Here is a 17,909-nt window from a genome sequence, read left to right on the forward strand (position 1 = left end):
TCCGGACGAAAAAAAAGAGGCCATAAAAAAGAAGAGAAAATGCCCAAATAAAAAAATGAGAGAAAAAGAGAGAAGGGACAATGCTACTATCCTTTTACCACACTTGTGCTTCAAAGTAGCACCATGATCTCCATAATAGTCTCCTATGTTATCACTTTCATATACTAGTGGGAATTATTCATTATAGAACTTGGCTTGCATATTCCAATGATGGGCTTCCTCAAAATGCCCTAGGTCTTCGTGAGCAAGCGAGTTGGATGCACACCCACTTAGTTTCTTTTTGAGATTTTACTTATAGCTCTAGTGCATCCGTTGCATGGCAATCCCTACTCACTCACATTGATATCTATTGATGGGCATCTCCATAGCCCGTTGATACACCTATTTGATGTAAGACTATCTTCTCCCTTTTTGTCTCCTCCACAACCACCATTCTATTCCACCTAAAGTGCTATGTCCATGGCTCACGCTCATGTATTGCGTGAAGATTGAAAAAGTTTGAGAACACCAAAAGTATGAAACAATTGCTTGGCTTGTCATCGGGGTTGTGCATGATTTAAATACTTTGTGTGGTGAAGATAGAGCATAGCCAGACTATATGATTTTGTAGGGATAACTTTCTTTGGCCATGTTATTTTGAAGAGACATAATTGCTTAGTTAGTATGCTTGAAGTATTATTATTTTTATGTCAATATTAAAATTTTGTCTTGAATCTTTCGGATCTGAATATTCATACCACAATTAAGAAGAATTACATTGAAATTATGCCAAGTAGCATTCCACATCAAAAATTCTGTTTTTATCATTTACCTACTTGAGGACGAGCAGGAATTAAGCTTGGGGATGCTTGATACGTCTCCAACGTATCTATAATTTTTGATTGCTCCATGCTATATTATCTTCTGTTTTGGACATTATTGGGCTTTATTATCCACTTTTATATTATTTTTGGGACTAACCTACTAACCGGAGGCCCAGCCCAGAATTGTTGTTTTTGCCTATTTTAGGGTTTCGAAGAAAAGGAATATCAAACGGAGTCCAAACGAAATGAAACCTTCAGGAACGTGATTTTTGGAATGAACAAGATCCAGGAGACTTGGACCCTATGACAAGCAACCAATAGGGAGGCCACGAGGTAGGGGGCACGCCTACCCCCCCCCCCAGGCGCGCCCTCCACCCTCATGGGCCCCCTGTTGCTCCACCGACATACTTCTTCCTCCTATATATACCTACATACCCCCAAACGATCAGATACGGAGCCAAAACCCTAATTCCACTGCCGTAACTTTCTGTATCCACGAGATCCCATCTTGGGGCCTATTCCGAAGCTCCGCCGGAGGGGGCATCGATCACGGAGGGCTTCTACATCAACACCATAGCCTCTTTGATGAAGTGTGAGTAGTTTACCTCAGACCTTCGGGTCCATAGTTATTAGCTAGATGGCTTCTTCTCTCTTTTTGGATCTCAATACAATGTTCTCCCCCTCTCTTGTGGAGATCTATTCGATGTAATCTTCTTTTGCGGTGTGTTTATTGAGATTGATGAATTGTGGGTTTATGATCAAGTTTATCTATGAACAATATTTGAATCTTCTCTGAATTCTTTTATGTATGATTGGTTATATTTGCAAGTCTCTTCGAATTATCAGTTCGGTTTGGCCTACTAGATTGATCTTTCTTGCAATGGGAGAAGTGCTTAGCTTTGGGTTCAATCTTGTGGTGTCCTTTTCCAGTGATAGTAGGGGCAGCAAGGCACGTATTGTATTGTTGCCATCGAGGATAACAAGATGGGGTTTTCATCATATTGCATGAGTTTATCCCTCTACATCATGTCATCTTGCTTAAGGCGTTACTCTGTTCTTATGAACTTAATACTCTAGATGCATGCTGGATAGCGGTCGATGTGTGGAGTAATAGTAGTAGATGCAGGCATGAGTCGGTCTACTTGTCTTGGACGTGATGCCTATATACATGATCATACCTAGATATTCTCATAACTATGCACAATTCCGTCAATTGCTCAACAGTAATTTGTTCACCCACCATAAAATAATTATGCTCTTGGGAGAAGCCACTAGTGAAACCTATGGCCCCCGGGTCTATCTTCATCATATTAATCTTCCAATACTTCGCTTTTATTTTGCTTTGCATCTTTATCATAAAAATACCAAAAATATTATCTTGTCATATCTACCAGATCTCACTCTCGTAAGTGACCATGTAGGGATTGACAACCCCTTATTGCGTTGGTTGCGAGGATTTATTTGTTTTGTGTAGGTGCGAGGGACTCGCGCGTAGCCTCCTACTAGATTGATACCTTGGTTCTCAAAAACTGAGGGAAATACTTACGCTACTCTGCTGCATCACCCTTTCCTCTTCAAGGGAAAACCAACGCAAGTGCTCAAGAGGTAGCACCCAGATTCCGATAAATGGCTTGAGGCCATGAAATCTATGATCCATGTATGAGAATAAAGTATGGACATTGGTGGACTTGCCCGATGATCGGCAAGCCATTTACAATAAATGGATCTTCAAGAGGAAGACAGACGCTGGTGGTAGGGTTACTATCTACGAAGCTTGACTTGTTGCAAAAAGGTTTTTCGACAAGTTCAAGGTGTTGACTACGATGAAATTTTCTCACTCGTAGCGATGCATAAGTCTATTCGAATCATGTTAGCAATTGCCACATTTTATGAAATTGGGCAAATGGATGTCAAAACTACATTCTTTAATGGATATCTTAAAGAAGAGTTGTATATGATGCAACCATAAGGTTTTGTCGATCCAAAAGGTGCTAACAAAGTGTGCAAGCACCAGCGATCCATTTATGGACTGGTGCGAGCATCTCGGAGTTGGAATATACTCTTTGATGAGGTGATCAAAGCATATGATTTTATACAGACTTTCAAAGAAGCCTGTATTTACAAGAAAGTGAGTGGGAGCTCTGTAGCATTTCTGATATTATATGTGGATGACATATTGTGGATCGGGAATGATATAGAATTTCTGGATAGCATAAAAGGATACTTGAATAAGATTTTTTTCAATAAAAGACCTCGGTGGAGCTGCTTATATATTGAGCATCAAGATCTATAGAGATAGATCAAGACGCTTGATAGGACTTTCACAAAGCACATACCTTCACAAGATTTTGAAGGAGTTCAAAATAGATCAGTCAAAGAAAGGGTTCTTACCTATGTTACAAGGTGTGAAGTTGAGTAAGACTCAAAACCCGACCACAGCAGAATATATAGAGAGAATGAAAGTCATTCCCTATGCCTCAACCATAGGCTCTATAAATTATGCTATGCTGTGTACCAAACCTATTGTGTACCGTACCATGAGTTTGGCAAGGGGGTACGATAGTTATCCAGGAGTGGATCACTGGACAATGGTCAAAGTAATCCTTAGTTACCTAAGAGGACTAAGGAAATATTTCTCGGTTATGGAGGTGATATAGAGTTCATCGTAAAGAGTTACGTCGATGCAAGCTTTGACACTAATCCAGATGACTCTGAGTCTCGATCTAGATACATATTGAAAGTGGGAGCAATTAGCTAGAGTAGCTCCGTGCAGAGCATTGTAGACATAGAAAATTTGCAAAATACATACGGATCTGAATGTGGCAGACACGTTGACTAAACTTCTCTCACAAGCAAAACATGATCACACCTTAGTACTCTTCGGGTGTTAATCACATAACAATGTGAACTAGATTATTGACTCTAGTAAACCCTTTGGGTGTTGGTCACATGGCGATGTGAACTATGGATATTAATCACATAAAGATGTGAACTATTGGTGTTGAATCACATGGCGATGTGAACTAGATTATTGACTCTAGTGCAGGTGGGAGACTAAAGGAAATATGCGCTAGAGGCAATAATAAAGTTGTTATTTTATATTTCCTTATATCATGATAAATTTTTGTTATTCATGTTATAACTGTACTAACCGGAAACTTGATACATGTGTGGATACATAGACAAAACGCCGTGTCCCTAGTAAGCCTCTACTAGACTAGCTCGTTAATCAAAGATGGTTAAGTTTCCTAACCATAGACATGTGTTGTCATTTGATGAACGGGATCACATCATTAGGAGAATGATGTAATGGACAAGACCCATCTGTTAGCTTAGCATAATGATCGTTAAGTTTTATTGCTATTGCTTTCTTCATGACTTATACATATTCCTCTGACTATGAGATTATGCAACTCCCGAATACCGGAGGAACACCTTATGTGCTATCAAACCTCACAACGTAACTGGGTGATTATAAAGATGCTCTACAGGTGTCTCTGAAGGTGTTTGTTGGGTTGGCATAGATCAAGATTAGGATTTGTCACTCCGTGTATTGGAGAGGTATCTCTGGGCCCTCTCGGTAATGCACATCACGATAAGCCTTGCAAGCAATGTGACTAATGAGTTAGTTATGGGATGATGCATTACGGAACGAATAAAGAGACTTGCCGGTAACGAGATTGAACTAGGTATGAGGATACCGACGATCGAATCTCGGGCAAGTAACATACCGATGACAAAGGGAATAACGTATGTTGTCATGAGGTTTGGCCGATAAAGATCTTCGTGGAATATGTAGGAATGAATATGAGCATCCAGGCTCCACTGTTGGTTATTGACCGGAGATATGTCTCGGTCATGTCTACATAGTTCTCGAACCCGTAGGGTACACACACTTAACGTTCGGTGATGATTTGTATTATGAGTTATGTGTTTTGGTGACCGAAGATTGTTCGGAGTCCCTGATGAGATCACGGACATGACGAGGAGTCTCAAAATGGTCGAGAGGTAAACATTGATATATTGGACGATAGTATTCGGACATCAGAACGGTTCCGGATCGTTTCGGGTATTTTTCGAAGTACCAGGAGGTTACCGGAACCCCCCTGGGGAAAGTAATGGGCCACTATGGGCCTTAGGGGAGAGAGGAGGCAGCTCACAAGGGGTGGCCGCGTGGCCCCCATGGGAGTACGAATGGACTAGGGGAGGGGGCGCCCCCCCTTTCCTTCTCCTCCTCCCTCTCCTTTCCCCTTTTCCCCCTCCACGAGAAGGAATAAGAGGGGGGCGAATCCTACTAGTACTAGGAGTCCTAGTAGGACTCCCCTCTCCTTGGCGCGCCCCCTTGGTGGCCGGCCTCCTCCTCCCCTCCTTTATATACGGGGGCGGGGGCACCCCATAACACATCAATTGGTCTCTTAGCCGTGTGCGGTGCCCCCTCCGTAGTTTACTCCTCCGGTCATAGCGTCGTAGTGCTTGGGCGAAGCCCTGCGCGGATCACATCGCCATCACTGTCACCATGACGTCGTGCTGACGAAAATCTCCCTTGACCCTCTGCTGGATCAAGAGTTTGAGGGACGTCATTGAGCTAAACGTGTGCTGAACTCGGAGGTGTCGTACGTTCGGTACTAGACCGGTTGGATCGTGAAGACGTTCGACTACATCAACCGCGTTAACCTAACGCTTCCGCTTTCGGTCTACGAGGGTACATGGACACACTCTTCCCCTCTCGTTGCTATGCATCTCCTAGATAGATCTTGCGTGAGCGTAGGAAATTTTTGAAATTGCATGCTACGTTCCCCAACAATATCAGCCATCACTTCCACTATCTACTCATCAAACAATGCCCATACACAACGGGCCATCGAGCACTCCATTAAATAGTGTTTCCAGGAGTCGACACTTACGCACAATTGGCATCTTTCCTGGTAATAGCCCGTGCTTTCTAACATCTCCGCAAGGACTGCCTAGCAAGTCTCCATAGAAAAGTTCTGATTTTTGAAGGGATCTTTGTATTCTAGAGTGTAGTCCAACCCTTCTCCTCCTGCGACCCATCTGATACTGATGTCCTCCCTCCAAGAAGATCCTCTCCTCTCTTCTTTGTTTATGTTAGCAGTCTCACTGAGAAAGAACCTTTCTTTTCAAACCGCCAAGCCCAAAAAACTGTCATAGGCATGGTGCACAGTGGTATATTCTTGATAGCTTTATACCATTGGCAAAAAATATTGCTATAGAAGATCGGATCGCCACACTACGTTTGTAGTGTCGATCAGCTCCGACACTAAAACTGGTGGGTTCGGCCCCAAGCAGGCAATCGGTTTCATTGATGTATCTCTGGGAATCCAATTATGTGCTCATGTATGCGTAGAACTTCCATCTCCTATCCTCTGGATCAACCCTTGAGCTAGCACGTCCCTCCCTTCAATCAACGACCGCCATACCTGTGAGGGATGAGAGCCCACATCGTCATCCATAAAGCTTACCTCTGAAAAATAAATTGCCTTGAATAACTTTGCACAAAGAGAATCAGGCATAATTGTTGAACATATGGTTTATGCATGTATATTGTATAGCATGGCCCACCTCCTAGTCATTGTATAGTTGAGGTTGTGGCCCACTTTGTACTCCATATATACGTGCGTTATGCACCAATCAATACATCGTGAAGCATTGCCAAAACTCTCGTTTCCAACATGGTATCATACCTACGATCCTAACCCTAACCCTTGTCGCCGCCGCCGCGATCAACTCGCCGCCGCAACCCGCCGCCGCCACCACCACCCCCCGCCGCTGCCGCCGCATTCCCACGCCGCCGCCCACGTGTGCCGCCGCCGCCCACGCTTCCGCCCACATCCCGCCGGGCCGCCCCAAGCTGCACCGCCACCCCTTTGCCGCACCGCTTCCCCGTGCGCCGCCGCAACCCCGTCCCCTCTCGGACTCATGGCCTCCCCCGGTTCCACCGGCACCACCCGCAGCCACCGCACCAACCCGTTCGACGGTCCCGACCCCGTCGTCATCCGTGATCTCAACATCCTCGCTCGGGTTCCCGTCGTTCTCGATCATCTCTCCTCCACCTACTATGCCTGGAAGACGTACTTCTCCCTTGTGTTCAGTGCGTACAACCTCCGGGATCACATCGATGGCTCCGTGGATTCCCGCTTCATGGAGGACGATGAGGAGTGGACGTCCATCGACGCCACCCTCATCCGTTGGTTCTACACCACCATATCGAAGGACCTCTTCCACACGGTGGTCTCCGCCGACGATGACGCTCACGCCGTTTGGACCAAGTTCAACGGCCTCTTCACCGACAACGCGCTCCAACGCAAGGTTTTCTTGCACAGCGAGTTTTTTGGGTGCCAGCAGCTCGACTCGTCTGTTGACAATTATTGCATGCGCCTCAAGAAGCTTGTTGACAAGCTCTGTGACCTCGGTGAGAAGGTCTCCGACGAGCTTCTTCTTAGCACCCTCATTGCCAGCCTGAATGATGACTTTGGGAACGCCGCCTCCAACATCCCTCTCATGACCAACCCGACGTTCCCCAAGATCATCGCGTACCTGAAGCTGGAGGAGAGGAGGATGTGAATGTCGCGCACACGGGCCAACCACATGGCCCTCACCGCCGGTACCCTCGGCGGTGCGCCGCCCACCGCCGCGGCCCATCCTGGGCCCCTTTCCGGTGCCGCCGCCGCCGCCCGGGTTCCATACCCCCAGCCGCCGGAGCCCCCCCCCCCCGCCACCCCCTGCCGAGTAGCCGCAGCACTGCGGTTGCCTCAAACAGCAGCGGCAGCCGACTACACACGGCGCGCCGCCGCGGCACCAGCAGCAGCAGCTCCCGCCGGTGCCCTGGCAGGCCGGACAGAACCCCTGGATGGGGGTCCTTCACACGTACTCCATGCCTGTACCGCACGCCCCTATCCCCGGCTTCTTCGGCGCCCGCCCGACCTCTCATCAGGCGCTTTATGCGGCCCCTCAACAGTACCCTCCCACGCCGCTCTATGACCCCTTTGCGGCCTATGGGCTGCCCTTGGCCGGTGGGTTCACGCCGCCGCCGCCACAGCCGCCGCAGTCGGCCCCGGCCCTCCCGTCGGCGCCTTGGGACCCCGCACTTCTAGCGACCCTCCACACTGCCCCCACGCTGCAGCAATACACTGGCGGTAGCGACTGGTATATGGACACTGGAGCCACGGCTCACATGGCCGCCAACCTCGGTAACCTTCTTACCGCTCACCCCGTTCATACCGTTGCTCGAATTACCGTGGGCGACGGTTCTTCCATGCCTATTACTCATGTCGGTCATGCTTCTTTTCCTTCTAACTACATGCCATTATATCTTTCTAACGTACTTGTCTCTCCTGACATAATTAAAAACCTTGTTTTCGTCCGTTCTCTTACAGGTGAAAATCCTGTCACCGTTGAATTTGACATGTTTGGCTTTTCTGTTAAGGATGCCCGTACCCGGATGGTGCTCCACCGATGTGACAGCCCCGACGAGCTCTACCCGGTCCACTCATCCACCTCCTCCGTTGCTGCACCCATGGCGCTTTCCGCCAGAGTGGAACTTTGGCATGCTCGTCTCGGTCATCCCAACATCGCCACCTTTCGTCATATTCTTTGGAGTTTTTCCTTCATGTGTAATAAGATCGACACTCACACTTGTCATGCTTGTCGTCTCGGCAAACATGTTCGTCTTCCTTTTAGCACTTCCTCGCATGTTGCTTCATACCCGTTTGAGTTAATTCATAGTGATGTTTGGACCTCTCCTATTGCAAGTAACATGGGCTATCTTTATTATCTTGTCATACTTGATGATTTTTCACACTATGTGTGGACCTTCCCGTTGCGGCGAAAGTTGGATTCTGTTGCCACTCTCACCGCGTTCTACTCCTATGTCTCCACGCAGTTTGGACGTCCCATTCATGCGTTGCAAACAAACAACAGGAAGGAGTTTGATAACCTTGCAATCCGCAACCTTCTCGCCACAGACAGCATGATTTTTCGTCTCACTTGCCCGTACACTTCGCAACAAAATGGCCGCACTGAGCGCGTGCTTCGCACTCTTAATGACTGCGTCCGCACCCTCATCTTTCATGCCAACGTGCTACCACGTTTTTGGCCCGACGCGCTAGCCACCGCATCACTACTCATCAACATTCGTCCCTGTCGCACTCGCGGGAATTTTCCACCTCATCACCTTTTGTTCGGCATGCCACCCTCCCATGCTGAGCTCTGCATCTTCGGTTGTCTATGCTACCCTAGCATCGCTTCCACTACTCCTCATAAGCTTGCACCTCGGTTCGTGGCCTGCATCTTTCTCGGCTATCCCCCCAACACCAAAGGTTACCGCTGCTATGATCCTATCTCACATCGGGTGACCACTTTCCGACATGTTTACTTTGATGAGATGGTTTTTCTGATTCAGCATGTACCTTCGGATGTTGCGGCCTTGCCCGCTCCTGGTGATGGCCGTTCGCGTGCTTCTCTTGGGCCGCCTCCTGGCTTTGAGGGTGCCCCCCACGCCACGGGTCGAGTTTCTCCCCGGTTGGCTGCCTTAGGGGCTGCACCCCTCCCGGCGCCCATGACACCCTTGGCGTCCCCGGCCCCGACCACGTCGTCGGCCTCCCCGACGACCGCGCCGCCATCGGCCTCCCCGGCGGCTGTGAGGCCTCCCGCGTCCCCTGCGCCCTCCCCGGCGTCCCCCGCGGCCTCGGAGGTGGCGGGCTCTTCTTTGTCATCGCCCGCCGCCACCCCGGACTTGCTACCCCACCCGATGACTCGCTCTCGGGCTGGCACTTTTCGTCTAAGCACGCGGTACACCAGCGATGAGTACCTTCTCGCTGCTTCCGTCTCTGAGCCGTCCCCTCTCCCATCGTCAGCTCGGGCCGCCCTTTGGGATCCTCATTGGCTCACTACGATGCAGGAAGAGTTCGACGCGCTCCAGCGGAACCATACTTGGCAGCTTGTCCCTCGGCCGCCTCGTGCCAACATCATCACGGGCAAGTGGGTCTTTTGGCACAAGACTCATCCGGATGGCACTCTTGAGCGCTATAAAGCTCGCTGGGTGGTTTGGGGCTTTCAGCAACGTGCGGGCGTGGACTTCACCGACACCTTTGCCCCGGTTGTTAAACTGGGTATGATCCGCACCGTGCTTCAGCTAGCCGTCTCCCGATCTTGGCCTGTGCATCAGTTGGACGTTTCCAATGCCTTCTTGCACGACCATCTCGCTGAGCAGGTGTTATGTGAGCAGCCCACCGGCTTCGTTGACGCTGCGCATCCAGACCATGTGTGCTTGCTCTCCCGTTCCCTTTACGGGTTGAAGCAGGCGCCTCGGACCTGGTACCAGTGCATCGCTGCCTTCCTGCAGACGCGCGGATTTACATCGACTCGCTCCGATGCGTCCCTCTTCGTGTACCATCACGGAGCTGACACGACCTACTTGCTGCTGTACATCGACGACATCATCCTGACGGCATCCACTGCCGCGCTCTTCCAGCGGCTTACTGCTCGTCTTCGTGATGAGTTTGCCCTGAAGGACTTGGGGTCCCTGCACTACTTCCTTGGCATTGGGGTGGTTCGACGGCCAGATGGGTTCTTCTTGCACCAGCAGCGCTACACCCATGAGCTTCTTGATCGCGCCGGCATGCTTAGCTGCAAGCCCGCTCCCACGCCTGTCGACACCAAGGCCAAGGTCTCTGCTCTGGAGGGTTCTCCTGCATCCGATGCGGCTTTATATCGCTCCATTGTGGGTGCTCTGCAGTACCTGACCCTGACGCGCCCCCTCTCGTTCCCAACAATAATCAACAAACAAGCCTGTCACGCTTGTAATGCTAGGTCGAAAAGCTCAAGATCTCTCAAATCAAGTCCTCCATCCTTTTTTGGTTGTGTCATCGTTTGCCACGAGATCCAATGAGGCTTTCGCTTACCCTCTTTACTTCCCCAAAAGAATTGTCAAATAAGCCTATTTAAATGTTCACACACCCTCCGTGAGGAGCTTGAAACATGATATAAAAAAAATCGGGGCTGCTTGCGCCACTGACTTAATCAAAATTTATTTTCTTGCGGCAGGGATTGCTTTCTCAATCCATCCTTTTACCTTACTTCAGAGCCTATCTTTTAGATACTTGAACGCCCCAGTTTTTCTAATGTCGACGTGGAAAACCTAACAAGGGATCGTCTACAGAAAAAAAAAAAGGTGAATTAAGTGGGCCGATCCACTGGGTTGTTGCTATACGAACAAGACGGCCCGTTAGAAGTATTTCCAAATTAGGAAGAGGCGAAGAGCCCAGCACATGATTCTCAAAAAAAACAAAGAGCCCAGCACATGGACTGCGAGTGTCCACTGGCCAACTAATGGGGAAATCACCTAAAAAAACAGTGGGGAAAAATCCTAAAAAAAAACAGTGGGGAAAAGGTTCAAAGAGGAGTATTCGCTACTCAGACCGTGGGACGACGACCGGGGGATCGGATCGGCGGCGATGGCGGCGGCGGCGCGGGATGGGGAAGCGAGGCGGGCGCACGCGGCGATGGTGGGGTCGCAGTTCATCAACGCGGGGTACCACGTCATCGCGAAGCAGGCGCTCAACGTCGGCGTCAACCGCGTCGTCTTCTGCGTCTACCGCGACCTCCTCGCGCTCTGCGTGCTTGCTCCCATCGCCTTCTTCCGCCACCGCGGCTCGCCCGCGCAGGCTCGTCCGCCGCCCGTCACGCGTCGCCTCCTTACCTCCTTCTTCTTCCTCGGGCTCACGGGGTAAGCCTGGCCACGCGGTCGCTCGGTGTCAGACACGCCGACCGCTTGAAGCAATGCTGCTTATGTACTTGCAAATGTCGTGCTCTGATGCGTCTGGTTGTTTGTCCTGTAGCATCTTTGGCAACCAGCTGCTGTTCTTGTTCGGCCTCGGCTACACCAATCCGACATACGCCGCCGCCATTCAGCCGTCAATTCCCGTCTTCACTTTCATCTTGGCCCTCGTCATGGGGTCAGTCTCGCTCAATCTTGAAAAATGTTCAGAGACTCGCATCTCTCTTTGTTTGTCGGTTTAAGCATTTTACCATTTTCAGCACTGAAACGGCGAGCTTCGTCACACACGAGGGCCGTGCCAAGGTTGGTGGCACCATCGTCTGTGTGCTTGGTGCTGTTCTCATGGTGTTGTACAGGGGGGCAGCTGTGTTTGGTAGCAGCGAGTTAGATCTTGATGTTCAGAGCAATGTCGTCATCACCGAGATGTTGCAACCTGAGCCAGGATCATCTTGGTTCATTGCATATGGGCTGGAAAAGTGGCATATCGGAGTGCTATGTTTAATAGGGAACTGCCTCTGTATGGCAACTTATCTTGCTTTGCAGGTATTAATGATTTTCAGGCTATTGTCGCACTCTATTCCGTTTGCATTTGATGTTTGTCAACTCGGAACACCTCGAGCTTTAGTTTTCTATCAAGCATATGCATGGCACAAGTACTGAAAGGCTGAAAGCCTCTGTAAGTTAGATCAGTAAATCTTATAGGGCAACTTCAGATCACAGCAACTCTATTTAGTACACTCTGTTTTGATGAATATTTCAGTCCCAATTCCTAATAGTTTCTCTGCCTTCTTGCCATTCTTGAAGTGAGAAGGATACTAAAATTTAGGCCGGCTTTGCTCTTCCTAGAAAAGGCCCATATTTATGCTGTGTGGCCAACTGGCCTTTGCTTAATATTGAACATGGTATGTTTTTTGGTGAATTGTCACAAGAAGATTTGTCATGGGCCGAGGAAATCATACTTCATTTTAAGAACCAATATCACTATACTAATAGAAGGAAATCACCCTTTTAACATTGTTGAAAATATGTTTATGTATTAGACTTACTTTGGTATCTTGCTATTCAAGGTTGAAACTTATGCTACAAGATCTATGTGCTCTGATTTGTATTGCAGAAAGTTTTCTTGTTATTTTATACTACTATGTTCATGTGTTGTTATTTCAGGCTCCAATTTTGGTGAAGTACCCTTGCAGTTTGTCATTGACAGCTTACTCATACTTTTTTGGAGCTCTTTTAATGCTTATTTCCGGAGTTTTTTCAACAACCAGTAAAGAAGATTGGACTTTGACTGCATCTGAGTTTGCGGCTGTTGTATATGCTGTAAGCTTTGTGTTAGTTTTATTTTTCCCATGCGTGGGACCATGAATTGAATTTCTACATGTATGTAGTACTGTGGCGAAGATAATTGTTGCAAACTTGCAAAATACGCTAGTTTGTGTAGGCTATAGAAGAAATAGTTGACGCATGCCACCATAAATATTCTATACTGAAATTCTCCTATTTCCCCCCTATTTCAGGGAGTTGTTTCATCTGCTCTTAATACTGGTTTATTGACATGGTCCAACAAAATTCTGGGCCCAGCTATGGTGGCACTATATATGCCTCTCCAGCCAGTGCTCTCTGCTCTCTTGTCAGTGCTCTTTCTGGGCAGTCCAATTTATTTCGGAAGGTAAGAGTATGTTTATCATATGTTCTATTCTTTAGAGTTAACATTTTCTATTTATCCTTTCTTTTAAGTGAAAAATACTTTTCCAGACCTCTTCTACTTGTTAATATGTGTATGTAGTAATGTAGGATATGCACATTGATGTCTTGTTCTATTTGACCATCTGATAAAGTGATAATCTGAAAGGTCGATAGTCCAAGTTTCTAACATTGATTATTAAAGTTCAGTTTTTTTTCTTCATAGCAATAAATGTTTATCATCTCCTTTGATCTGAGGTATAATCTGCTCTGTTTACTTGCAGTATTATTGGAGGGTTTCTAATCATCTCTGGTTTATACATTGTCACCTGGGCGCGACGTAGAGAAAACTTGACTGCCACTGGAGTACCTTATGTAAAATGCGCATTGGAGCCATGCGACGGTGCTTCTCAAGTCATAAAGGGCGGTAACCTCAGCCCCAGGCCCTTTATATCCCTTTCTAGGCTGTGGAATGTGCCACATGAATCTTGAGAAGTTGGTCTACGCAACTTCTGCTAGGCATCTGCTTTGATGAGGAAAAATACAGAATGCATTAGATGTTAGGAAGAGAAGTGCTGCAGAGAAGATTGCACTGAAGATTGTTAACGATGTTGGCATCTGTGTCCTCTGCAGAAAATCATACTCTCATACCTTCCATAGGAGCTGTTAGGTTAATTTAGACAAAAGAGAAGCCATGTTCATGCTGTTTTTCTAGGCTAACAACACACTGAGGATGCTGAATTGATTATTCTATAACCAAATGCAAGGTAGCTCCACCGACTTCGTGAAATCCAGTAGTATGTATATCCCGTGAAATCCCTACATACATACATATGTATGAACTCTGTAGCCATTGATGTCATGTGTGTAAAACTTTGAGAGAAATGAAACTCTCTTATCTGTGAAGTTCTCGTAGTTCATACCTTGTTTCGTACTACTACTCAATGAGTTAGCAATTCTGCAGGCTGGATGTGCGTTGCAAGTATTTTCCAGGCTGTTTTTTTGTACTGCAGGTATGTTTTTCACCGATAGTTCTTTCTTGTAAAAATGTAAATGCTACACATGAGATACCAATTTCACCTATGTGTATGTCATGGGATCCTATACATGACCTACCCATGCACCACTCTGTTGGTCTACTATTATACATCGCGCGATCAATCCATGGCGCGGAAACATCTGGCAGTGGTGTGCCTGAATCTGATGATCATTGATGCTGTGACCGGAGCTCGGCCTTCGTGACGAACAGGCCGTGGAAGCCGTAGGGGACGCGGGAGGGAAGCTGCACCTCGGCGACGATGTCCAGCTCGGGCGACTGCGCGTCCATCACCACGAACCGGTTGTCGCCGGTGCCCTCGTCGTGCACGTAGCACACCACGTAGCCGTCGTCCTCGTCGCCGTTCCCCTCGACGTCGTCGGGGACGAAAAACGGCTCCCCGGCGAAGCACCCCGGCCCGAAGTCCCGGCGCGCCACGGTGCAGTCGCCGTGGCCGGCGCGGTCGAAGTCGAGCTTGGCCACCCCGCCGATCTTGGGCATGGGGTCGCCCACGCCGAAGTAGCCGTAGCGGTTGCGGCGGCCAAGGCAGCCCGGGTTGATCACGCCGAAGTCGAGGTTCGCCGCCGCGAGCGGCGTGCGGGTGACGTTGCCGGTGCGGAGGTTGATGCGCACCAGCTCCACGGAGGCGTGGATCAGCTCCATGCGCTCCAGCGTGTGCTCGATGGACAGGATGTTGGGCGCCACCATCACGATCTCCTCGCCGCCGGCCTCCTCCCACGCGTTCACCGAGTGCATCATGTTGAACCCCGGCACCTCGAACCACCGCATCTCCGACTCGTCCGCGGCGTACTTGGGGATCACGCCGAGGCGAGGCACCATGCCGGGGTCCGCCCCGACGGGCGAGCCGCCGCCCACCACCATGCCCATGGGGTTCATCACGATCTGTATCTCCGGGAATATCGCATAATGCTCCGTCACGGCGAAGTCGTGCAGGAAAGACGGCTGCTTGACGGAGAAGATGGGCACGTCGGCGCCCTTGTTCCCTGCCGGGTCGAACCGGAAGTAGGTGACGAACGGCGGCATGGGGCCGTAGCGGAACGCGAAGAGCTCGCCGGTGATGGGGTCCTTCTTGGGGTGCGCGGTCATGCCCATGCTGAGGCGGCCACCGAAGTCGCACCTGCCGAGCGTGGTCACCTCACCGGTGGCCGGGTCGACGCGCACGGCGTACGGGAGGTCCGATTCGCCGAGCGCGTAGAGGCGGCCGCCGAAGACGGCGAGGCTGGTGTTGGCGAGCCCCACGCCCTCCATCGGGTTCATCTGGCCTGTCAGCACCCTGGCCGCCGTGACGGCGCCGCGCGCCATCCCGGCCAGGCCGTGGAAGCCGGAGAAGACGTTGGGCAAGACCGGCTCGCCCGCGTTGCGCTCCACGATGTACTTGTACGTCTGCACGTAGCGGGAGCAGAGGACGGGGTCGGAGTCGGGCGCCGTCGGGAGGAGCAGAGAGTGCAGCATGCCGTCGCCGTCGAAGAGGTGGTGCGGCCCGCGCGGGAGATGCTGCGGGTTGGGCCCGTTGCGGATGTAGGCGCCGCCGGCGAGGCAGCGCGGGATGACGCCGCGCACCACGGGGCAGGGCGTGGGCGGCAGCTCGTCCACGGGCGCGAAGTTGGCGGACAGCACGTGCCGCGGGTCCACCGACGGCCGCAGCACCGGCGGGTCGACGAACGTGTTGATCGCCTCCTCCAGCGCGTTGCAGAACGCCGCCTGTAGCGAAGCAGTAGGCCGGCGGCGAGGCCTGGACGACCGAGGCGCATCGGTTGCCCTGCTCGTTCTCGCGGTAGCCACTCGTGTACCAGTTGCATTGTTTGTCGACGTGTCGACCAGGTGCTCTTCCGTCTCTTGCTGCTCGACCGGCTTGGGCGGCGAGGTGAGGACGGTGGCGGTGGCGGCAGCCGACGGCGGCGGGGGCGACGTGCCCTTCCTCCGTCTGTAGCTGGGGTTCGGAGCAGCAGCAGAAGAGGCAGCAGGGGAGATGTAGGAGAGCCTCCTCGATCTCGGAGCATGAGCAGCATTGGCTTTGGCGGGGTAGAGATCAGACATGCTGAAGTTGGAGGTGACAAGTGCTCCCTCCATTTTCTGCAATCTGCAGATCAATGGCTCTTTGGATTGCTAGTGGATGGGGAGCGATTTCTTTGTTGAGTAGCAGCAAACGCTCACACCAGTTCGCACGCTGCTGCCTTTTGCTGCTTGTATGCTATGCTATGGCTATATATAGCCTCGGTAAAAGGCAAACTTACCTGGTGGAAATGTTTATTTGGTGAAAACTTCAACGATTACGTGAACCGTTGGATCACAGCGACCGCACAATGTGGGAGGATGAAGTGTTGCGCTAGGGTGTTTGGTTTGTGCACAAGTTTTCCTAAAATTTGTTTGAGTTTTTTTTTTTTCCCATGAGTTGGTCAACAATGGCAAGAAAAATGAACTAGAGTTGTTAGAAAAATTTACATGTTTTTTTTTTGTGTTTCATCAAGTTTTAGATACCATTAGGTGATTGGATTCGCCGGAATTACAGGAATTCTTGTGTTTTTTTTGTTTTATTTGCTCGAATATATCTCAAGATTCATCAAATTGTGCCAAAACTTTGGATTTTTGATGTCATACTTCTTTTGGCCCGAAATGTAAATCTTTGGAGGGTCATTGGGAGGACTGAGATGGTGAATTTGTGAGTAGCCATCGAACGGTCTACACTCCCAACATTTTATGCTTTCACCAAATGGACAACTCCATAGGCTACTTATTGTTGATGTGATCTAGGAAGATAAGGTAGAATCCTAGAACTGGTGTCTGGACCATGTATGAAAAAGAAGTGCGAAGGTTTTCGAGTCGCTAGCTTGGAAAGGGTGCGTTCACACAATTTCGTTTGAAGTGCTAGGCAACTGTCCAGTCCTGCTATAAATTACATGCTTTGGTTATAGGTAGATGTATAAAAATAACTAATTTTTTCACTTCTGAGTCCCCAAAACCACTCTCCAACAGACGATGTAGATATAAAAAAAATTACATCTCAACCTTCTGGAGATGTAAAATACAACATTTCGCGATGCAAATTTGCATCTTCATCTACTCCCTCCGTTCTTCAAAGAGTGTACTTTCAATTTTGTTGGAGGATCAAATTATGTCAAAATTTAACCGAGTTTGTGTAAAAAATATATCAATATTTGTGAAACCAAATAGGTATATGATGAAAATATATTTTATCATCAATCTAATGCTACTAATTTGAAGACATAAATGTTAGTGTATTATTGTATAAATGTGGTTAAACATAAAAACTTTTGACTTTTCAACAAAGTTGGAAGTACACTCTTTTAAGGACGGAGGAAGTACAGGAGATGTAAAACTGACGTCCACGCGCCAACTACCCAACTGCTTTCATTTTCCTTCCGCCTGCTCGCCAGTCACTTGCCTGCCGCCTGTCGACCGTCGTTGGGCCATGGCCGACTTCGACGACCCTGCCGCATCCTCTGCCGCATCCGCCCACCCCGCCAGGGCCTTCGCTGGCGCGACCACCATCCCCAATCCCACCTTCGCCTCCATGTCACCGCCCCGGTTTTGCCCCACCCCAGTCAGTCGC

General features: G+C 49.4%; 2 protein-coding genes across 2 annotated transcripts; one reads left to right on the forward strand and one right to left on the reverse strand.

Annotated features, from left to right (window-relative positions):
* Positions 1–11,184: 11,184 nt before the first annotated feature.
* Positions 11,185–14,201, forward strand: LOC125514278 (WAT1-related protein At5g45370-like). The gene is made up of 6 exons (XM_048679587.1): positions 11,185–11,547; positions 11,660–11,776; positions 11,859–12,141; positions 12,763–12,918; positions 13,116–13,267; positions 13,566–14,201. The coding sequence occupies exons 1-6, from the start codon at positions 11,276–11,278 to the stop codon at positions 13,771–13,773; spliced, it is 1,188 nt and encodes a 395-aa protein (XP_048535544.1). The 5' UTR covers positions 11,185–11,275; the 3' UTR covers positions 13,774–14,201.
* A 96-nt stretch (positions 14,202–14,297) lies between these two features.
* LOC125514277 (9-cis-epoxycarotenoid dioxygenase NCED1, chloroplastic) lies at positions 14,298–16,532 on the reverse strand. Its single transcript, XM_048679586.1, has one exon. The coding sequence runs from the start codon at positions 16,406–16,408 to the stop codon at positions 14,489–14,491; it is 1,920 nt and encodes a 639-aa protein (XP_048535543.1). The 5' UTR covers positions 16,409–16,532; the 3' UTR covers positions 14,298–14,488.
* Between the last annotated feature and the right edge of the window lie 1,377 nt (positions 16,533–17,909).

This window comes from Triticum urartu, chromosome 6 (assembly GCF_003073215.2).
Source record: "Triticum urartu cultivar G1812 chromosome 6, Tu2.1, whole genome shotgun sequence".
Taxonomy (NCBI): Eukaryota; Viridiplantae; Streptophyta; class Magnoliopsida; order Poales; family Poaceae; genus Triticum; species Triticum urartu.

Coding starts and splice junctions, on each gene's coding strand:
- LOC125514278 (XM_048679587.1), top strand. CDS start 11,276: ATGGCGGCGGCGGCGCGGGATGGGGAAGCGAGGCGGGCGCACGCGGCG. Junction 11,548..11,659: donor TTCTTCCTCGGGCTCACGGG/GTAAGCCTGGCC, acceptor TTTGTCCTGTAG/CATCTTTGGCAACCAGCTGC. Junction 11,777..11,858: donor ATCTTGGCCCTCGTCATGGG/GTCAGTCTCGCT, acceptor TACCATTTTCAG/CACTGAAACGGCGAGCTTCG.
- LOC125514277 (XM_048679586.1), bottom strand. CDS start 16,408: ATGGAGGGAGCACTTGTCACCTCCAACTTCAGCATGTCTGATCTCTAC.